The 23,622-nt window shown below is 43.2% G+C and overlaps 1 protein-coding gene across 1 annotated transcript in view; it reads left to right on the plus strand.

Annotated features, from left to right (window-relative positions):
• The first annotated feature begins 41 nt into the window (after positions 1 to 41).
• Positions 42 to 23,622, plus strand: part of RNF214 (ring finger protein 214) — a 47,511-nt gene continuing 23,930 nt past the window's right edge. The window contains 8 exon segments of the mRNA XM_042906702.1: positions 42 to 599; positions 601 to 633; positions 2,190 to 2,238; positions 2,241 to 2,313; positions 4,510 to 5,020; positions 5,715 to 5,774; positions 11,136 to 11,276; positions 14,112 to 14,251. Of these exon segments, the coding sequence (XP_042762636.1) occupies positions 246 to 599; positions 601 to 633; positions 2,190 to 2,238; positions 2,241 to 2,313; positions 4,510 to 5,020; positions 5,715 to 5,774; positions 11,136 to 11,276; positions 14,112 to 14,251 (1,361 nt within the window). The 5' untranslated portion in view covers positions 42 to 245.

Here is a 23,622-nt window from a genome sequence, read left to right on the forward strand (position 1 = left end):
CCCGGCCGAGCGGCCCGGAGCAACCGGCGCTAGGGGGCCGGCCGCTCCGGGCATCCTCCGCCAGGAGAGGAGCGTGTGGGCGCGGTGGGCTCAGCTCGCCTGGCCCCACCGCCCCGAGCTGTCGGGGCGTCCTCCACAGGGGCACTGCCCGGAGGGACCGTCTTGCCCTTCATGGCGTCCTCTGGAAAGGGAATCTCGGTTTTGACCTTTACAAACACCTCGTTCCTCTTCTCTCTCTGATCGCCATGGCCCCGACTCTCTCTGGGACCTTTCCAGAGGGGCTCCTCCCTCCGCCGGGTCTCCTTCCTTCTCGCGGTCGCCTCACTCTTCCTCCCCGCGCCCCGGGAGAGTCCACTTGTATCTCAGGGGGCTTCCGCGGAGTCCGCGGCGCTCGAACGGCGCCAGCGCTGGCCGCTAGGGGGCGCCGTCGGGGGCGGCGCGGTGCCGCCGCAGCCGCTCCTCTCCGGGTCGGGCCTCGCCCGCTCCGCTCGCGCCGCCGGAAGTGGGAGGTGCCGCGCGCGGGCCGGCGCTCGACCCCTCCCCCCGAGGCTCGGCCGCCCCCTCCCCCCGCTCCGCCCGCTCAGGTGCGTCCCGTCCCTCCCCCCCTTGCCTCCCGGGGGCGCGGCGCGGGAGGTGTGTGCGGGACGGGCAGGCGAGGAGGGGGGCTGCGACGCCGGGGGCCCGGGCAGGGGCGGGGGGTCGAGGCGGGGGGCGTGGAGGGGGCCGTGCGGACGGGGCCCGGGGTCCCGGCCTTAGGAGGGGGCCGGCGCTGGGCTCGCGGTGGGGGGCCCGAGGCAGAGGTGCGGGGGTCTCCGGCTTCAGGAAGCGGCGGGCTTAGCGGTCTCCGGTTGAAGCGGCCGTGGTCGCCCGGCGCCGCTTCCCCCATTGTCCCCTTCGCGGCCGTGCCCCGTCCTCCCCCGAGCCCCCGTGGCTCCCGGCGTCGCCGCCTCACTGGCGGCCGCCGCAGGATTCCCTTGACACGTTCGACTTCCCACCCCGCGCTGTAGCCTGCAGCGCGCGGTACCTGCCCCGCTCCCCCTTGGGCTCCGGCCGCGGAGTTGCCCGGAGGACCCGCGCCCTGCGCTCTCGTTTACCGGGCACCGAGGACCCGCGACCCCGGGCTCTGTTGGGGCAGGCTGTTTGCACCCGAGGGTGCAGTAATGGCGATTTGGGCGCGTTCTCGCCTAGGAGCTTTGTATAATGGGGGAAACTGAGGCACACAGGGTCCCCGGCCTGTGACTCAAGTGTTGATAAAGCCCAGTCTCCATACTTGCCCTGTGCGCGCTTGAAAGTGCCGGCGGGGGTGGGGTGGGGTGGGGGAATACCTGTGATGCTATTAAAATAAAAACAGGAATTTAAACTAACCCTATGTTACACCCCCTAGCCGCCCCCCTTACATTCTCCTACCCCGCCCCCCCACCTTTGTCTTCACTGTAGAGGGCCACGAGTTTGTCCTGCCTCACAAAGGATGACCTTTTGATCCAAAAAGGGCATCAGTCCTGGTTCTCTGACTTGGATTACCCTGTTTTCCAGCTTCTCTTTTCCTGGGTAGAGTAACCAAGATTCTTGTACTTTTTTGTACCCTTGTAGTAACTTTCAAGAGTCTGTATTTTTCTCAGTGAGTGGTTCTGAAACATTTCCCATCTGTGGGGAGCACACTGACAGTAAAAGCTGCTCGGATTGCCCGATACAGTATTGCTGTTTTTCCTCGCACACTCAACACCTCCAAAAAACTTCACTTAAATTAATGAAGAATGCTTTTAATGACTTAAAAAGTGTAAGATGTTATCGATTGTTAGGCCCCCAAGTACGTTCTTTGTAAATAATACTACGTTAAGGTAGGCATGTGGACCATTTGGAAAATTCTCACAGACTAGGCTGTTTTTAAATCACCGTATTTCTGCCAAAAGTGAAAAAGCTTTGTACAGACTCCTATTTATATAAATGTGGTGATTGCCGAGGATCGATGTCCACGGGGGCCTATTGTGGCCAAAAGGATCTTTTAAAACCCTGCTACAGAAAACTCTGAAGCCTTATTTTCTTCTGGGACCCAACTTTTTCTTTGTGTTTCTTTTCCTGGGACTCTGTTGTATGGATGTTCTGCGGGGGGGGGGGGGGGGGGGGGGGGGGGGGGAGATACACTTGTTTTAACAGTTTGGAAACTTGTAGCCTGTAATTTGTTTCTGAAGGTACAGAGCATGATGGCGGCGGCGTCTGAGGTAGCTGGTGTGGTGTCCAATGCCCCAATCCTCCAGAATCCTCTTCTAGTTTATGTGCTTCCAAATCAGACGAAGGTCTCCCAGACGGTCTAAGGTAATGTGTGCATACCTGACTGGGAAGGTTTCATTTGGGAGAAGGGCTTCTGAGATGGCTTCTTAGAGAAGCAGAGCTGGGCTTTCCCTTTTTTGGCTCCAGCGGCCCTGCACTAGGTTAAGCACATCCATATGTGTATTTAGGGTACCTAACACAGCACCTGGTGGCCCTCGGCAGGCATGCTAAATATTTGTTGAGCAGATAGGTTAGAATACAGGGGATCAGACTTTTCCGAAAATGCAAATTTTTCACCACCCTACTTTACGTGGACTTTATGTTCATTTAATTACGTGTGTGTGTGATATATTATACCTATGTGTATATCTACCTCTTATACGTATATGTTTTGTTATAGTTGTATATATTATGTTATCATGTATCATACTGGTATATTTGTATATGTCTTCTGTCTTACATAGAGATATAGATATGTAAACATGTACATACATAAGGCATGCATGTATCCATACATGCACAAATAGACGTATACGTATATCATCTACAGATAAATAGATTGCTTTGTCAGTGTGGCTTACTGCTGTGCGTAGATATTCTGCCTTCCATCTAAACTCTTGAGGGCTGGAGCTATGATTGCAACCTAGCATCGTAGAGCGCTTAACGCATAGTTACGCACAGTGTTGTACTAAATTGTATATTTCACCTCAACTCTAATTTTTTAGCATACCTAGGACCTAATATAATGGATAATACTGTACTAACAGTTTTATATGTATTAACACAGTTAATCCTCCCAACAGGAGGTGCTGATATTATTATTCCCACTTACAGGTGAGGAAACTGAGACACAGAGAGGTAACTTGCCCAGGGTCGCCAACAAGGAGTCAGGGTTTGAACCCAGGCCCGTCTGACTCCATAGTACTTAACAAATACTGGTTTACGTGAAGAGAGATTTGTTAGCGAAAGGGTAGTGGGGGCAACTGCTAAGTAAGCCTAACCATGAACTTGGATCTTCATTTTATAAGTAGAATCAGCCACATACTACTAGGAGTAATACTAGCAGCTGAGGTTTATTGAATATTTACTGTGCCAGGCTCTGTACTCAATACTTTCACACGCATGATTGCCTGCCATCCTCACAATAATCCTATTAGGAGGGTAAGATTTCTGGTTTACAAATGAATTGAAGTAACTTGCCCAGAGTCACACAACCAGTAAATAGCAGAGTCAGGATTTACACCCAAGATATACTGGACTATATGCCCAAATTAATAACTGTCTTCCCCCCTCCTCCACTCCCTCAGGTAACTCTCAGGAAGGAATCAGCTAGAAGTGTTTATAAAGGTTTTCCTATCCCAAGATCTCTCAGTTTTATTTTGAACAGCCTGTACCTATTGAGAAAGGAAGGCACTGTGACATAAAGCCTCAGTCGATGCTTGCTTGGGGTACTTACAGGCGTCAGTTGACAGAATCAGTTTTTTAAAAAAGAAGGGGCAAGGAAATTTAGCATAGATGTCATCATTCCTTGGTGAGAGACTTACTGTTCTGAATGTGAGATGTCATCATAAATCCGTTTTAAAGATCTCTTCAAAAAGCAATGCATTAAATGGCCACGACAAACGATAAAACAACTATCCCAGTGTTGTATGCGTGTGTACTTGTCTGGGGTAAAATTTCTACTGACAGCTTCAGTATGGGATTCAAAATTGTCTTTGCCCCAGACAACTTGAAGTGAAGACGCTATGTTCTGGAAAGTTCTCAAAGATCCTAAGAAGTGGTTCTGGTCAAAGATCTATATAAGGAATTTGAAAATTGTTTTTGGGACATGTGAGAGTGGAATATTTTTAAGTTAGTATTTTATTTATTAGAACATTACGTGTAACTAAGTTTGTACATGTAACTGAATGAAATAATGACGAGCTTTAGGCTGTTTTATCGACGTTCCCCGAAGTTATTCAAATGGGATCTCAGAAATTTGGATCTTCAGAGTCATTTATGTGTGTTTATTGACCATCACTGGACGGTAAAGGTCTGTCTCCACAGCCCAGGTTCTTAACCACCTATCTAACCAGGATGAAAATTGCTGGACAAAGACTAAGTTCCATTTCTTTCTGATGATTTTGGGGAGCTTGTGTAGCCTAGCTTTGTTCTTCTAGTCGTTATGTTAAAGGTATTATGTATTTAATCCTCCTTAAGGTTGGGTGAAGAGAGAAACTTCTTGTCTTATGTCTTTGATAGCCCCAAAGACCCTGCACAGAAGCACAAGAACTCACCTCTGTCGAGTGTAAGTAGCCAAACGATAACCAAGGAGAATAACAGAAATGTCCATTTGGAACACCCAGAGCAGAATCCTGGTTCATCAGCAGGTGACACTTCAGCAGCGCACCGGGCGGTTTTAGGAGAAAACTTGCTAGCCACAGCCCTTTGTCTTTCTGGCGGTGGGTCTCAGTCTGATTTGAAGGACGTGGCCAACACAGCAGGAGAGGAGGGGGACACGTGCCTCCAGGAGAGCCTCCATCGTGTCACTCGGTCTCTTAAGGCAGGGTGCCATACAAAGCAGCTTGCCTCCGGGAGTTGTTCTGAAGACAGATCCCCACAAGCCTCCATCCTAAAGGAAGGTAGCAGGGACACAGGCTTGGATTTCCGACCTGTAGTGCCTCCAGCAAATGGGGTTGAAGGAGTCAGAGTGGATCAGGATGATGATCAGGATAGCGCTTCCCTGAAGCTTTCTCAAAACATTGCCGTACAGGTCAAGTATCAAGTTTCTATTACTAAAACGGAATTCGGGCTCTTTATTTGTTTACATATTTATCGAGGGTAGGAGACCTTTCTTCATAGGTGGCGGAGAACTATTCCGTCTCGTTTTTTTATCGGCAGCTATCGTACGATTTTCACACAGTGCCGTGTGAGGACATCCTTCCGGTGTTCAATAAATAATAAAGCCAGGAGCCAGTGTCTAATCATGGCAACTAGGAACTTTGTGACCTACATATAATCTCTTCCGCTGATTAATCGATCACAGTAGGTCATTAGCGTTCATATTTCCCATCTTTGTCCTTACAGGAGGAATCCTCGTGAATTCTCTGACCTCCATCTTAAGAACATTGCATCCCGCCTCCTAGTGATTGGTGTCTTTGTTGTAGGAGGAAGGATGGGCACAATAAGTTTAGGGGGCAAAATTCTTATGTCACACTCGAGGCTGTCTGTCAGTTCTTGGGTTTTGTTCAGGTTATTCTGTGGGATGGATGTTCAATGCAGTATAGAGGCCAATGTCTCCTTGCCAGACCTGCGGTTTTCTCGTTAGGAAGCCGATAAGGGGAAAGCAAAAAAGATTAGCTTCTTAGTTACTTGTGGCAGATTTCTAGGTAAAATTACTAAAGAGTAATTCTGCCTTTTAAAATGTCTCTGAGTATTTCTGAATGTGATTCTTTCTTTCTTTATAGACTGACTTTAAGACGGCTGATTCAGAGGTAAACACAGATCAAGATATTGAAAAGAATCTGGTAAGTACTTAAAACAGTCACTGTGAATATATGAGACCATTAACTCAGACTATCTTGAGTCCTATCATCTCAGTTAGAAATGGTGCAGGAATCTCCTTTTAAAATCCCTGATGGATGGTTAGCTAACTTCTATTTGATCACTTTCAGAGATGGGAAACATTACTCATAAAGCAGCTGATTGTATTATCGTATTTGAGAAATAGCTCTTTTTTGTTGTTGTTTATTTATTTATTTATTTTGAGAGAGAGAGCGAGCGAGCAGGGGAGGGGCAGAGAAAGAGGGAGAGAGGGGATCTCAAGCTGTCTCTGCACTGTCAGCACAGAGCCTGATGCGGGGCTTGATCTCACAAACTGTGAAATCATGACCTGAGCTGAAATGGAGGGTCAGACGCTTAAGTGACCGAGCCAGCCCCGGCACTCCTCTGATTGTCAGGGTCTGTTCTGAGGTGAGGACAGGCCCTCTAACACTGCCTGTTAGAGTGTTCTCTTGAGCTCTGTAGAGTAAATCCAAACTCCCCTTTGCTTGTTTGCTCTGTGTATACTTGAAGTGTTTTTTATACCTCTTCCCTTCCCCCCTCAAGTCTGAATCTTTCCAGAAAAAACCATCTCCAGACATTTTTAACGTTCTTCTTTTCTTCATGGGATACATTTTCCAGCCCTTCCGTCACCCTGCTTACTTTTCCACAGGGACATGTTCCATCTTGTCAGTGCTTTGAAAATGTGATCCTAAGAGCTAAATGCAATAATCCAAATACAGAAGAAGTAATTCACAGCACAGTGGGATTCTCGTTCTCTTTCGTGCCAGACGCTATTTCTTAAGCTTACCTGTGGCAGTCTCCTCACCTTTTGAGCTTTCCATAAAACATCTGTCAGGTCTTTTTCTGGTGTATTATTGAGTCATATTTTCCCTTTTTATTCCTGGTAATTGGTTTTTTAAAACCTCAAGAGCTGCCCGTGAATCGTTGTGAAAATGGTCTCTTTGAACTATCCCTGGCATTTTGTGGCAAAAACTTCCCTTCCGTACAAGTGTACGGATATCAAAATACGCATTTTTCAAGACGAAAGGTGAGGCTGGGAAAGGCGCCCTAGCATTGGAAGAGGTCTTAGGGTAATATGTGTTAGCTGAGTGAGGAAAAAAGAGGAAAAGTGCTTGCAGCAACCAACTAGATAAGAAAGTGGATATTTAGTCAAGCTGAAGAAACTGAAGGGCAGATGGAAGGAAGTTATGGGAGCGCGTTAACCAGATGAAGCGAGTAGAGTTTTTAGATAGAGAGTAACAACTTAGGCATTATTCATAAGAGGCGGGTAAGGAGACCCTACAGATGAGCAAGCTGATGCAGGCGTCCTGGGGGAAAACTGAGCTAGAAGAGAGGCTCCAGGGAAACTGGGTAGAGTTTGCCGTTTCTTGAGCACTTATTCTAAGCACTTTCATCCAGAGTATTTATTTTGTCCCCACTATACAACAGTTCCGGTGTCTATAGCAATCCAAGGGACCAGCTAAGTTATACAGAAGCTTTAGCATGAGTCTGAAGCAGGAGCAGAAACCATGAAGCCATTGGGCCCAAAAAGGCCTGGAGTTACATTTTGCGTGGCTGTATTCTTTCGGGTGGTGGTGTGGCCCATGTGCTTTTAAAAAGGCAGTGGAGCTAGGCATTAAGGAGGGCACTTGTTGGGATGAACGCTGGGTATTTTATGTAAGTGATGAATCACTGGGTTCTACTCCTGAAGCCAGTACTGCACTGTATGTTAACTGACTTGAATTTAAATAAATACGTTAAAAGAAAAGAAAAAAGGTGACCATTATTTTCTCTGGGCCAAAAAGCCTCAAGCTTAGTGGTTGTTCACAATTAAGGAATGATGAAAAATTTATATGCTTTGACCCATTTATCCCACTTATTTGAATTTATTCTCCCCAAATAACTAAAAGTTCAGTAGAAGGCAAGAGCTATGTAGCCAATGGTATTCATTTGTTTTTGTTTTTGTTTTTAATGGAAACAACCAACCCTTGAAAATGAACTATATGCAACGCGCGGAAAATACCTCTGATATAATATTGAATGAATTAAGGCAAATGCAAACCATCTACATGATAACAACAACAACCATGGAAAAATATGCCTGCAAATGGCCTCATACAGATAGTGTCTTCCTGGAAAGAGAGAGGTTACAGCAGGAGACTCTTCTATTGGTAAACATTAAACAAATCAGGAGATCAAAGTGTGGGGAGCTGGAGAGGGGTAGAAGCGGAGGTGCGTCTGTTCATTCTGTGTTGTCTACGGAGCGGCCAGTGCAAGTGCTGTCGAGGACCTCCCTCCACCCACTCACGTTTCCCAGCCTCAGTCACTGGTGTAAACCGTTGTGATATTTGTCATGGCTACCTGTGTTTTTATCCTGTTTATCTTTTTATTGAAAAAAAAAAAGTTCTTTCATATTATTTTTGAAAAAGAGAGAGAAAGAGAGTATGAGCAGGGGAGGGGCAGAGAGAGAGGGAGACAGGATCCGAAATGGGCTCTGTGCTGACAGCAGACAGCCCGATGGCAGGACTCGAACTTGCCAACTGTGAGATCATGACCTGAGCGCAAGTCGTATGCTCAACGGGCTGAGCCACCCAGGCGCCCCATTATTCTGCTTTCCTTAATGATGTTCTCGGAATTGACTTTAAATGTGATCTTTCTTTTTACCTGGTTGCGTCTTAAGTAATAGTGATGTTGTGTTAGTTACATTTTTAACGCATATTGAAATCAATATAAAACTATTTTTAAAAAGCAGTGGAGCTAGGCAGGTGTTAACCTTGGTGGCAATACAAGAAACTTGGCTCCTGTTTTATTTGTTTCCCTTTTTGTGCATTTATGGTGATGTCCCACTGCCTGCACTTGGAATTGTAACTTCTGATCCTTGGAACCAATTATCCACCAATGAAGCAAAGTAACTTTGGCCTCTTACAAAGATGATTTGGATCGAGTAGTTTACTATGTACCTTTCAGTTCTCTGGGTGCATAAATAGTATGTACCTTCAGCCTTCTTGCCATGAAACTGGTGGGTTTTTTTGCCATCCTGAGTTGTTCTAAATATGCATTGTGGACAGAGAAGGTACCACAAAGAAATAAAGGGAAAGAGCTGTGGTTAAAAAAGAAAAGATTCCTCTTATCTACCAGTTGCATATTGGTCCTTAACCTTTCTTTAACTTTTCTTGGGTTAAAGTCCTCTTCCAGAATGTAGTTGATTTTTTTGTTTGTTTGTTTTTGAGAGAGAGGGCGCAGGTGAGTGAGGGGCAGAGAGAGAGTCCCACTGGGGCAGAGAGAGAAAGAGAGGATCGGGGCTCACCTGAGATGGGGCTTGGGCTCACCCAATATGGAGCTTGAACTCACAAACATTATGACCTGAGCCAAAGTCAGATGCTTAACGAACGGAGCCACCCAGGTGCCCCCAAAATGTTTTGAAGACATTAATTCTCATCTCAGAAAAATGTATCTCCCTCCCCCACTCCAATTTCAGGGAGTTCAGAGATCCCTGAGGCCCAGCCATAGACCTCCGGTTCAGAATCCCTGTAACTGTGTGACAGTGAGGCGTCATCTCAGGAGCCTTAGTCATGTTTCAGCACCTGGACTAAGGACTAGCTCATCACAAAGCTAAAGTTCCATCTTGAGGGCTTATTTTTTATTATCACAATGTGATACGTTTTCCTTCATTCCTTTCTTTTCTTTTTAATTTTTTAAAGTGTTTTATTTATTTTTGGGGGAGAGACAGAGTGCAAGTGGGGGAGGGGCAGAGAGAGACACACACACACACACACACACAGAATCTGAAGCAGGCTCCAGGCCCTGAGCTGTCAGCACAGAGCCTGGTGTGGGGCTCGAACTCACAAACCATGAGATCATGACCTGAGCCGAAGTCAGGCGCTTAACCGACTGAGCCACCCAGACGCCCCTCCTTCATTCACTTCTAAAACCTGTCTTTTCTTTGAAAATAATTATCTTTTTCTTTTTAATTTTTTTACCATTTATTTTATTTTTAAAAAATTTTTTTAACATTTATTCGTTTTTGAGAGACACAGAGAGACAGAGTGTGAATGGGGGAAGGGCAGAGAGAGAGGGAGACACAGAATCCGAAGCAGGGTCCAGGCTCTGAGCTGTCAGCACAGAGCCCGACGTGGGGCTCAAACTCATGAGCTGTGAGATCATGACCTGAGCTGAAGTGGACGCTTAACCGACTGAGCCACCCAGGCGCCCCGTAAGGTTTATTTTTGAGAGACAGAAGGAGAGAGAGAGAGTGCGTGCGCAAGTGGGGAAGGGGTGGGGTGGGGGCGGGCAGAGGATCTGTAGCAGGCTGTGTGCTGACAGCAGAGAGCCTGATGCAGGGCTCAACCCATGAACCTCCACAAGATCATGCCCTGAGCTGAAGTCAGATGCTTAACTGATTGAGCTAGCCGGTGCCCAAAAATAGTTATCTTTTAATGAACAAGTTCAGTTGAATGCTCTTAGTTTAAATTTTACATGGGCTGCCTTACACCAAATCTGTTTTAAATTGACCGTCTTTAAGTTTTAGTGTCCCTTTGAAAGGTCACCATCACTTCTCTTGATTTACGGGTGTGGGGAGGCAGAACACCGCAGTTCTCAGAAGCCTTAACTTCTACTCCATTACGTGAGAGTTTATTGATTGGCCCAATCTGAATACCGTGTTCCTCAGACCCCTTTAGTGGATCTGTCCATTTTTAGCACTAGTGACCAGTAAGGGATCCTATTTTCTGGATGCATTCTTGAGTAGGTGATCTGTTTTTTGGTCTTTGCCCGTTCATTTCTTCTTGCTTTGATAAAATGCCTCCTTCCTCTTATTCCCTGGAGCAGCGATTGCCAAACTTCTCTGTAAAATGTCTGATGGTAAATGTCTTAGTTTTGGGGGCTGTGTGGGTTCTGTTGTAACCATTCCATTCATTGTAGTATAAAAGCAACTTGTAAGCCATGTGGGTAGTTCCTATAAAACTTATTTATAAAAGCAGACAATGGCTGGATTTGGCCCACAGGCCATACATTGCCAGACCCTGCCTTAGCGAAGTGTTGTGCGATAGAATGTCCTGTAATGATGGAAATGTCTTGTATCTTGTGCCATCTAGTACGGTAGCCTTTTGTTATTTGTGGCTACCCAGTACTTGGGACGTGGGTGGCTAGGTTACTGAGGGGCCGTATTTTTAAATTCTCTTATTTTAAATGATTTTAATTTATAAAGCCACACATGGCCAGCCAGCAGTTAGAATATTGGATTGCACATCCTAGGGCTCTGCACAATGCCTTGAACGGGCATCTGGTGAATGTTTTTTTGCAGTTAGATCAGGGAATTACACTTTCCTTCTCTTGTTACAAATTAGGACAAAATGATGACGGAGAGAACCCTGTTGAAGGAACGTTACCAGGAGGTCCTGGACAAGCAGAGGCAAGTGGAGAATCAGCTCCAAGTGCAGTTAAAGCAACTTCAGCAAAGGAGGGAAGAAGAAATGAAGAATCACCAGGTATTCTGTTTATTAAAATTGTCAGTAAGTAAAGCTACACTTCCTAATCAAACTTTAATTTTGTTTCTGAATTAATAGAAATGGGAGGGCAGTATTTATCTTTTAACGGTTGTCTTAGAATTTTAGGGATCAAAAGAATTTTTGAAGGCATCTTGTTCAAGCTCCCACTAGTATTTTAGTTCAGAGAAAAAAGTTATTTACTTAACATATTTTGATGACACAGTTGACTGTCTACCTGGAAAACCACGTGATTAGACTCTTATGTTACATTAAAACCTACAATCCTAGGTAGATTAAAACTCTATGTGTGAAAACTGGAAAAAATATAAATTAGAAGAAAGTTTAGGAGCATATTTATGAAACCTCAAGTTGCAAGAGGTCATTTTAAGCCAGGCAGAAAACCCAGAAGCCATAAGAAAATGAACCAACTGTATTATATGTAATTTAAAACTTTTGATAGGACACATGATACAAAAACCAGTCAGAAGATCAATGTTAGACTGGGAAAAATGTTTGTGGCACACCTGATGAACGGTTTAATATCCATATCTGTGTTCTGAGACTCTTACACATTCATGGTAAAAGTCAGATACTCTAGAGAAAAGTCAGGAAAGGTTATTCTATGGCTTCCTATTGCTCCTGTGACAAATTACCGCGAATTTGGCAGCTGAACATGACACATATTTATTACCTGACAGTACTATAGGCCAGAAGTCCAACCTGGGTGTCACTGGGCTAAAATCCAAGTATTAGCAGGGTTGCATCCCTTTCTGGGGACTTGGGGAGAGTACCTCTCTCTGCATTTCTAGCTTCTAGAGGCTGCTTGCGTTCCTTGACTTGTGGCGCCATTCTCCATCCTCCAAGTCAGCAGATTTCCATCTCTGACCATTCTTCCCTAATCACATATTCATCTGATCACACCTGGGAAGGGTTCTCCACTTTTAAAGACCTGCATGATTCGGTTGGCTGTATCCAGATGACCCAGGATTATCTCCCCATATCCAGGTCTTTACCTTAGTCACAGCTGCACAGTGTCTGTTCCCATGGAAGGTAGCATATTTGCAGGTCCCAGGGATTAGGTTAGATTTGATTAGATGACCATGTGGACATATTTGGGGGGGGGGGGGCTATTATTTTGCCTACAGCAATTGTAAATGGCAATTCACAGAAGAGAAAAAGCAAGTGGATAATAAACATATGAAAAGAAGCCCAACCTCACTAGTATTCATTCATTCATTCATTCATTCATTCTTTCACTCAGCGTTTTCTGAGTTCCTGATCTGAGCTCTGCAGATTTAATGGTAAAGAAAACATAGTCTCTGCATTGAATGCTTCTTTGAGTTGGAGGAAGCAGACATTAAAAACAGTAAAGGATGGGAGTTAGGAAAATGCTCCCTAAAATTATTAGATACCATTCCTCTCTCTCCCCTCAAGAGATTGGCAAAAATGAAATAAATTGTCAGGGTGAGGAAAAATGAACTCTTTTCAGACATTTGTAGATGTATGCATTGTTACAACCTTTTTGGAAAAGTTGTTAAGAATTATCAGTTAGGGGCACCTAGATGGCTCAGTCGGTTCGGCATCCGACTTAGCTCAGGTTATGATCTCAATAGCTTGTGGGTTAGAGCCCCGTGTCGGGCTCTGTGCTGACAGGTCAGAGCCTGGAGCCTGCTTGGATTCTGTGTCTCCCTCTCTCTCTGCCTTTCCGTGCTCACACTCTGTTTCTCTCTCTTAAAAATAAACATTAAAAAAAATTGTTTTATTTAAAAAAAATTATCAGTTAAAACTGAAATGTTCTGTGACCTAGCGATCGTATTATTAAGTCTGTTCTACAGAAATAAACGTTTTTATATGAAAACATAGACATAGAGTATTTATTGCAGTATGGTGTGTAGTTACCAAAAAAACTGGAATCAACTTAATGGACTCTTAACAGAATGGTTGGATAAATTGGATATATACATATTATGTCTTATACAGCTATTTTTAAGTTAAATCTATATTGACAGTGTGTTTACATCAAGTGGAAAAAAGGATGGCAAATAACATGTATAAAATCCTCTCATTTGGAAAAAACACAAAAGCAAAGAAATACATATTTAAGTATACATGTGTTTGTGTAAGAACAGAGAGAGATGTGAAAGCCTGCTCCAACATCATGTTGGTTATGGGTGGAATTGGGGTGGACAAGGAGTGACCTATCACTTTTTTATTATTTGACTTCTTACTACAAATGTATACATACACGTATGTATATATGTATATATGTACACATACATACATATATATATAAACCCTCACACATACATATATACATATATATATGTATGTACATATATATAAACTCACACATACATACATATATACGTATATATATATATATGCATACATATATATATATATATATATATATATATATATATAAACCCTCACACATAATAAGTAGAACCTTAACAAAACAAAACAAAACCATATTTGTTGGAAATAGGAAATTCCCACCCTGTACAGGCATTCTTTTCAGGTGTTCATTCAGCCTTTACCCAAACATGAGTAATGGAGAGGTTCTTCCTCAGAAGGCAGTAAATTCCATTTTTGAACAGTTGGGATTGTTAGAAGTTCTTTGTCCTACTGAATTGAAATCTACTTCATTGTAACTTTCTCTCTTACATCTAAATACTGGCTTTCTGAGCCACTCATGAACCAGATTCCTTCAGTTCAAGTTGAATTTACTAAAGTCAGTGTGTTAATTTGTTTAGTTAAAAATAACCTTCAGACCAAAAGAACTAATTTGTTTCCTTCTTTATTTGTGTGTGGCTGTAATTATGGGGGACTCAGGAGATACTGAAGGCTATCCAGGATGTAACAATAAAGCGAGAAGAAACAAAAAAGAAGATAGAGAAAGAAAAGAAGGAGTTTTTGCAGAAGGAGCAGGATCTGAAAGCTGAAATTGAGAAGCTTTGTGAGAAGGGCAGAAGGTAAATGATGCTGTTTAGAGTAGAACCCTGCACGTATGTATATATTTGTGCATAAGTAGCCAGTCGTGTTTATGTTCCTACTTCCTTTTCTTTTGGTCTAATTCTTATTTGAAAAACAAGTGCACAAATAAAATCCTGTAATGACTTCAGCGTTTTCAGCACCTTGTTTTAGATTCAATAAAGAAAAATGTTCAGATTAAATAATACCTTAAAATAATAGCAGCTGCTTGTTGGTCCTAAGTGTGATCAAGATTTTGAAATGCATCTAACAACCACTTCGCTTGTTTTGAACCTGGTTCTTCAGAAGTTCAGGGTATGGAAGTACTCTGATTATGTTATCCACTAAAACAGATTTCAAACAGTAACAGCGTAAGTAAGCTGTTTGGAGAGAATTATTTAGTGGATCTATGTTCTCTTCTGGGCATTGCAGTAAGAACAAAGTAGGTGTAGAATTTGGTCGGATTTTCAGTTTTCCAACTTTCTTAATGTTGAAATAAAAATAACTGCGAACACTGATGATTTTATTTAAATTGTAAAATGCGCTTTTATTTGTCACTAAAATCTTGGCTTGCTGGTGAGTGAAAAGTAGCAAGCTCATCGGTTGAATCATTTTTCCAAGCATGAAAGATGGTAACCGTGAAAGGTCAACGTGAGAAAGCACATTTGGGAAAGAGCCTAAGGATCAGTCTGTTTTGTTGACACTCGAATGATGGATGGTTACAAGTTGGGTCGGTTGTCCGTGCTGATCCATGTGCCAGCAGTTATGAAGAGTGTGCTGGGACCATAACGCCATACCTGGTGTTGCTAGTGATCCAGACCGCTGCCACTACCTGCTGACAGCATGGCCTTTGTCATCGTCTTCACGGTCTGCAAGGGGGAGGAGGTGAAACAGACATGTGATGCGAGCAACTCAGCAGCAGACGTCTTAGTGAGCAAAAGCTAGGAAGGAGAGTCTGTAATTATATTCTAGGCTCTGTGAAAGGTTTCCTTTTGATGTGTACTCTACGCTCTTAACATATCTCTGACCACTTTCTTTACCTTCTGATTGGGTAGCCCCAGAGTGGTTGATACTAACAGTTTGCTGCTTGTGCTCTTGAAGATCCAATTGGGTGTTTTTACGTGTGTTGTGAATGTCAGAATGGTGCTTTCTGTCATTTGTTTTGTGGCGTGTGGGGTTCACTTTTCCAGAAGCAGGAGGAAGAAGTCTTCTGTGTGTATCTTTGTTCAGGCAGTGATAGAGGTTTTGTTTTGCATTCCGTCATCCACGGTAACTGTGGGCACAGAGCTTTTGCTCATTTTGCTAGTCTGCTCAGGCTGCCTTAACAGAGTACCACAGACTGGGTGACTTAACAGAAATGTAAAAATAAAAGGAAAAGAAAAAGAAAGGATAATAATTAGAATCAGGATGAGCAATAAAAACAAGAGCAACAACAACAGCAACACAGAAGTATATCGTCTCACAGTTCCAGAGGCTGGAAGTCCAAGGTTAAGATGCCAGCAGGGTTGGTTTCTGGTGAAGCTGTCGTCTTGGCTTGCAGACACCGCTGCCTTCTTGCTCTGTCCTCACATGGCCTTTCTCCTCTGGGTGTGCACACTCCTGCTCTCTTTCCTCTTCGTATAAGGACACCAGTCCTCCCGGATTAGATCCCCATCCTTATGCCCTCATTTAACTTCAATTACTTCCTTGAAGGCCTTATCTCCAAATACAGTCACACTGCTGGTTAGAGTTTCAACACAGGAATTTTGGGACACATTTCAGTCCATAACAGTCAAATTTCCTGTTTGTAGCTCTTTCGTTCAGTCAGTGTTTATGGAGTGTCTTCTGTGAGCTAGACAATATGGGCCTAGAGAATAAAAAGTCCTCAGGGGGGGGCACCTGGGTGGCTCAGTCGGTTAAGCCGTCAACTTCCGCTCAGGTCATGATCTCACGGTCAGTGAGTTTGAGCCCTGCATCGAGCTCTGTGCTAACAGCTCAGAGCCTGGAGCCTGCTTCGGATTCTGTGTCTCCCCTCTCTCTGCTCCTCCCCTGCTCGCGCTCCCTCTCTCAAAAATTAAAAAACACTAAAAAAAAAAAAAAAAGTCCTCAAGGAGCTTATTGCTTAATAAGGGAAATGATAGTATAATGATACCATATAGTGGTGGTATGAGGTCCGGACTGGGTAGGAGTCAAAGAGGGCTTCCCGGAGAAAGTGATTCCAGAAATAAATCCCGAAAGATAAAGGGGAACATGAACACCAAATGCAATGGATGATCCTTGGTTTGATCCTGGATTAAACAAATAAACTGTAGGGGCGCCTGGGTGGCTCAGTCGGTTGGGCGTCCGACTTCGGCTCAGGTCATGATCTCGCGGTCCGTGAGTTCGAGCCCCGCGTTGGGCTCTGTGCTGACAGCTCAGAGCCTGGAGCCTGTTTCAGATTCTGTGTCTCCCTCTCTCTCTGACCCTCCCCCGTTCATGCTTTGTCTCTCTCTGTCTCAAAAATAAATAAACGTTAAAAAAAAAAAATTAAAAAACAAACAAACTGTAAAGGACGTTTTGGAATAAATGGGAAAATTTGAATATGGATTACATATTAGATAGTGTGTTGATATTAAATATTTGGGATACTGTGGGTTATGCTGTTGAATGTTTATGTAGAAGATTGTTCTTGTTCTTTAAGAGCTACTTGCTGGAGTTTTAGGGGCTAGGTGTAAGGATGTCTGTAACTTTCAGATGGTTCCGAGAGAGACAAAATGAATGTGGCAAGTAAGGGTAACAACTGATGAAGCTAGATGAAGGGCACGTGTTTATTATACCATTCTCTTGATTTTTGTTTTGGATCGAAACGTTCAAAGGTAGAGTTATAGGGTGGGGGTAGATACCAGGAGGAATTAGTGGGGCAAAGAATAGGGCAAAGAGCTTGCAGGCAGGAGGCCTACAGATGAGAGAGCCACACTGAGCTGTTAGCTGGGCCGGAATGAGGCCAGTGAAGTAGTGGGAAGCTGGTCACAAAAGATTCCTATGTTGTGTTCAGGAGTTTGGGTTTTTCCCTGATAGAGATATTGAAAGATTTTAAGGGAGGAGAGGTATCAAAGGATGAGCTTTGTATTTTAGATAAATGACTTTGGCAGGTGGAAAGCAAAGCAGGTGGGAGTAGCTTGGAGGGCCACTTAGGAGATGTCTCTGTCAGAGCCTGTTTCACTCTGGTGCCAGCGGGGAGGAGAGAAGGGAACGCATTTGTCAGGAGCACTGGTCGGTGACAGGGAGGAGCTGGTGTAGTTCCCATATTTCTGGCTCTGAAAATGGGGGAAATAATGGGGTTCTTTTGTAAGGCGTCTTAGCCGTTTTATCTTACAAGTTTCAACTTAATTCTGCCTACTTTGTGACATCTTCCTTATCCACTTCTTCCTGAACTAATTTCTGATTTCTCCCTCCTCAGAACATCTATACAGCTCTCTGACCATTTAGTGCTTATTTTTATATTGTACCCTACATTTTTTCCCACCTGTGTATGTCTCAGCTGCCCACTTACATTGTAAGCCTCTTGAGGATAAATACTAGATTCTCTCTGTGTATAGGTAATTAAAAAAAATTCATTCTCATATTCTTTTCCAGTACTCAGTTCATTGCTATATATCTGGTAATTATTTGACAAGTATTTGTTGAATCACTGGATAGCAAATTAAGAGAATTTCACATTGGGGCGCCTGGGTGGCTCAGTCAGTTCAGCATCTGACTCTTGGTTTCAGCTCAGGTCATGAACTCATGGTTCATGAGTTCAAGCCCCGTGTCTGGCTCCACTCTGACACTGTGGAGCCTGATTGGGATTCTCTCTCCCCTCTTTCTCTACCCCTCCCCTGTTCTCTCTCTCTCTCTCTCTCTCTCTCTCTTTCAAAATAAATAATTTTTTCAAAAGAGAATTTTAGGGGCCCCTGGGTGGCTCAGTTGGTTGAACATCTGACTTCGGCTCAGGTCCTGATCTCACAGTTTGTGGGTTCGAGCCCCGCCTTGGGTTCTGTGCTGACAGCTCAGAGTCTGGAGTCTGCTTCACAGTCTGTGTCTCTCTCTCTGTCCCTTCCCTGCTTATATTCTCTCTCTCTTTCTCAAAAATAAATAAATATTAAAAAAAAATGAAAAAAAGAATTTTTCACTGATGTTATGTGAAGGTGAATTTAATAGAAATCTGCTAAGTGCTTTGTACTTTTTGAGGTAGTCACTATGTATTTTATTTATTTATTTTTTAAAGTTTATTTATTTTGAGAGAGAGTACCGAATAATCAGTTTATTTGATTTTTTTCTCCTGGATACTTGGTTGCTTTGTCACGGACATTGTCTTGCTTTTGTGGGACACTTCCTAATTCTCTGCTTATATCCTCCAAGATTATTGCTGGCTTGGAGAAGGTGAGGGCTCAGTGTGCATGTTGTTCCAGGGCAGAACTTCTTTTTAAGATTCCTGCCTTTAACTGTGACTCATGGGGAATGACAGCAAGTAGAGCCCTTCCTCCATAAAAGATGGTGAGCTTGTGCTTTAAAGGGCTTCATCAATCAACTTGTAGAAGTATCTTGGGACAAATAGCAGGAAAGCTGCAATATTAAGCCCGATTCTTCTTTTTTAAAAGATGTTGTGAGCTTGCCTAATGAACTCACATGATAGAGTGATAGGTAAGTAGTAGATCAAGGTACTTAGTGTTGGAAGCATTTCTTTAGATATGTCACAAGAGTCTGTGCTAAATTGAAATTAATAGGGTGCATGAAGATTCATTTTGGAATTCTCTCACCAAATGGTAGTTTATTTAACAGGTACGCATGGAAGCCCTGGTAGCTTGCCTAGTAAACAGTCAATCTGGTGAGTGTTTCTTGGGTGTGCAGCAGTGAGCCAGGCTGTCACAACATCCTGTATTTAACCACAGCCTTCAGTCCTCCCGGCAGTCGACTTGTTCCCAGTAAGTCTACACTTGGACCACTTCAGGTCCCCTTTCTCTTTTGGTGACCTTGCTCCTTTGCCACCAGTCTTTCAGCTCCCTGGATGCATGTCTTTCCATAGCCAGCCTAGACGTGTGGTCCACTGCTTGAATTACTCCCTTAGTGTTCCCCTCCATTCTCTTCCCCTGCATTTTTCTGTGGTCCTCCAGTCCTGGGTCAGGTCCGCCACCTGGCCTGCCATCTTACCCCTGGGCTGCTGAGAGCTGCTGGAGACAGTCACATGACGGTGTGTTTTGGGTCCGAATAAATGTATGACTTCTAACAGCACCTGGATCTTCAGGGCTCCCTCTTCCTCTGAGAGCTGTCCCAAACTTTTACCTCCCATTCTGAACTTTCTCTCTCCCCCATTTCTCTCCTTCGTCTTAGCAGATGATCTCGCTTTTTATTTCACTGAAGAAATAGAGGCCATCAAGTGAAACTTCCTTCAGTTTCCCAGCTATTGGCACACACATCCATCCCTTCCTCCTGTCCCAGTATCTGAGTTGAACGTTTCTACCTGGATGTGAATTCAGTTCACTCTCGCTTCTACCATTTCTCCATAAGTGGCAGCACTGTGCCCTTCCAACCACACCTAAGCTGAAACACTGAGAGTCATCCTAATTCTTATCTCATAGACTTTGACCAAGTTCCGTACATCCTCCTCCTCCTCCTCCTCCTCCTCCTTCTTCTTCTTCTTTTTAATGTCTTTTTATTTTTGAGAGAGAGCACGAGCGGGGGAGGGGCAGAGAAAGGGAAACAGAGGATCTGGAGCGGACTCTGAGCTGACATCAGCAAGCCCTATGTGGTGCTCAAAGTCACAAACCGTGAGACCATGACCTAAACCAAAGTCTGACGCTTAACCGACTGAGCCACCCAGGCACCCCAACAGCCATGCTGGTTTATACATACTACAACATGAACTCACTTAAAACTCAGCCTGTATTATTTGCTCTAGAAAGCTTTTCCACATCCTCCCCTTCACACATTGTGAACATTTAATTTAGATGACCCTCCTCTGTACTCACTAGCATGCTGTGTGTACCTCTGTCTTAACCCATATCTCTGATGGTCTTTTTGTTAACTTGAATGCCTCCTCCATCATATAGTTAGCTTCTTGAGTGTAAGTGTTTTGATTTATCTATTGCTGTGTAAAAAAGCAGTCGTAAAACTTAGTATCTTACAACAATAGTAATTTCTATTCCTCTCACAACTCTTTGGGTTGACTGAGTCTCAGATGGACGGTTCTGCTAGTCTCCTTTAGAGCCATTCCTGTAGCTGTGGCCGGATGGTGACTGGGTCTTGAACATCCATGATGGTGTCATTAATATTTCTGACACCTTGGCAGGGACACCTGGAAGGCTGGGCTCACCTGGGACTCCAAGAGGTCTAGGCCTTTTCTGACTCTCTCTCTCTATATTATCTCAGGGCTTTTTCCTCTCTAGGTGGTCTTTCCAACACAGGGGCAGATTTTCTACTTGGTGGCTCAGAGCTCCCAAGAGTGCAAAAGTGGAAATTTCTCGGCTTTCCTAAGCCATAGCCTTGGAACTGGTGTAGTGCTACTTCTGTGGCATTCTTTTGGTTAAAATGAGTCACAGGGCCAGCTCAGATTTAGCATTGGAGGGGACTGTGAAGAGCATGGACACCAGGAGGCCTGGTGCATTGGGAAGGGTCCATATCTGGAAATCTGCTACCACAGCAAGTAACACGTCTTATTTAATTTTTTCTGCTTAGCATAGATTAGTGTCTTTTAAATATGGGGAATCATAGAAGTTATGCAGATAGATACATAATTAGAGATGTTTTAGAAACATGCAGGAAGAATTTTGGAGAGAGACAGAGGCTGGGACATCAACCAGGAGAAGCCCTTACAATAAACTGAGTTTCCAAGGATCCTTATAAGAGTAGTAGTGATGGTGGAATGAAAGAGAAGAAATGGATTCAGGAGGAATTGATGCTGGATTATTTTAGAGATTAAGACTGGGGAAGGTGTCAAAACGAACTTCCCTGTATTGACCCTGGTTAGTAGTTACGTGCTACGTGGTAGTAATTGGGAAATGGAATTCAAGTTCTACGTTTCGAGGGTAAAGAAGTAATTTGATGATATGAGACATACAAGTTAAAATACTAAGTTGGCCTTTGGAAGTGGGACACTAGACTCGAAGAGTTGACTGTGTAGAGGTGATAGTTACGATACTAGAATTGAGTTTTTTATGGGAAAAAGTATAGAGTAGGGCTTAATTCTGAACCCTGAGGTACACCTGCAGTTTGGGAGTATAAAGAGGAAGCGAAGGCAGAAAGGAAGGGAAACAGCTTATAATAGTTTAGGGTTTCAAAGGGAGAAGTGCCTAACAATGTCAGAAATTTCAGACAAGTAAGTAAGAACCAGGTCTGAGTAAAGGCCATTGGTAATTACTGAGTGTAACCAGCAGGGAAAGTTTTTAGGCAGAGGAATTAAATGATTGGATTTATTTTTACCCCAATATTTTATTATGAAAAATTTTTAAACACTAGGGGAAGCTGGGAGTATTGTACATTAACACTCACCACCTAGATTCAACAATGAACATTCTGCTAAATAGGTTTTAGCAATATCTTTCCATCCCTCTATCCATTCATCAGTCCTCTTTTTTTTTTCGATGCATATCAGGGCAATTTGTAGTCATCAGTAACTTCACCTTTAAATCCGTGAACATATATATCATTAATTAGAGTTAAATATTATTATTTGTGTGTTTTTTATTTTTTTGGTAGTAACATGTATATGCAGTTAAATACGTAAGTCTTAAGTGTACCGTTCCATGAGTTGTGACAAATGTATGTGCCTGTGTATTCAGACCCCATCAAGTATAGAGAATACTACCATTAGGCCAAATGGTTCCCTCATACACTTTCCCAGGCATATCTTTTCTTTATCGTTTTTAATGTAAATCCAAGTTAGTTAACATATAGTGCAATAATGATTTCAGGAATGGAATTTAGACGTACAACACCCAGTGTGCATCCCAACAAGTGCCCTCCTTAGTGCCCATCTCCCATTTGGCCGAACCCCCAACCAACATCTATCTCTCCAACAACCCCTCAGTTTGTTCTCTGTATTTAAGAGTCTCTTATGGTTTGTCTCTCTCTCTGGTTTTTCTTATTTTTCCTTCCCTTCCCCTATGTTTATCTGTTGTTTTTCTCAAATTCCATGTACGAGTGAACTCTTATGATATTTGTCTTTCTCTGACTGACTTATTTCACTTAGCATAATATAATGCACTGTAGTTCCATCCACATTGTGGCAAATGGCAAGATTTCATTATTTTTGATTGCTGAGTAATATTTCATTGTATATATGCACCACATCTTTATCCGTTTGTCAGTTGATGGACATTTGGGATTTTTCCAAAATTTGGCTTTTGTCGATAGTGCTGCTATAAACATTGGGGTGCATGTACCCTTTCGAATCAGCATTTTTGTGTCCTTTAGATAAATACCTAGTAGTGAAGTTGCTGGGTCACAAGGTAGTTCTATTTTTAATTTTTTGAGGAATCTCCATACTGTTTTCCAGGTTGGCTGCACCAGTTTGCCTTCCCACCAGTAGTGCCAAAGAGATCCTCTTTCTCCGTGTCCTTGTCAACATCTGTTGTTTCCTGAGTTGTTAATTTTAGCCATTCTGACAGGCGTGAGGTGGTATCTGATTGTGGTTTTGATTTGTATTTCCCTGATGATGAGTGATGTTGTGCATATTTTCATGTGTCTGTTAGCCGTCTAGATGTCTTCTTTGGAAAAGTGTCTCTTCATGTCTTTTTCCCATTTCTTCATTGGATTATTTGTTTTTTGGGTGTTGAGTGTGGTAAGTTCTTTATGGTTTTTGGGGTACAAACCCTTTATCTGATATGTCATTTGGAAATATCTTCTCCCATTCTGTCAGTTGCCTTTTAGTTTTGCTCATTGTTTCCTTCGCTGTGTAGAAGCTCTTTATCTTCGTGAGGTCCCAATAGTTCATTTTTGCTTTTGTTTCCCTTGCCTCCCGAGACATGTCTAATAAAAACTTGCTGCAGTTGAGGTCAAAGAGATTGGTTGCCTGTGTTCTCCTCTAGGATTTTGATGCCTTCTGTCTTACATTTTGTTCTTTCATCCATTTTTTTTAATTTTCAATTTTACAGATTTTGTATTTCTTTTTTTTTAATTTTATTTTTTTAAATCTATATCCAAATTAGTTAACATATAGTGCAACAATGATTTCAGGAGTAGATACCTTAATGTCCCTTACCCATTTAGCCCATCCCCCCCCCCCCCCCCCCCCCCCCCCCCCCCCCAACCCTGTTCTCCATATTTAAGCATCTTTTATGTTTTGTCCCCTCCCTGTTTTTATATTATTTTTGTTTCCCTTCCCTTATGTTCATTTGTTTTGTCTCTTAAAGTCCTCATATGAGTGAAGTCATATGAT

This window comes from Panthera leo, chromosome D1, assembly GCF_018350215.1.
Source record: "Panthera leo isolate Ple1 chromosome D1, P.leo_Ple1_pat1.1, whole genome shotgun sequence".
Lineage (NCBI taxonomy): Eukaryota > Metazoa > Chordata > Mammalia > Carnivora > Felidae > Panthera > Panthera leo.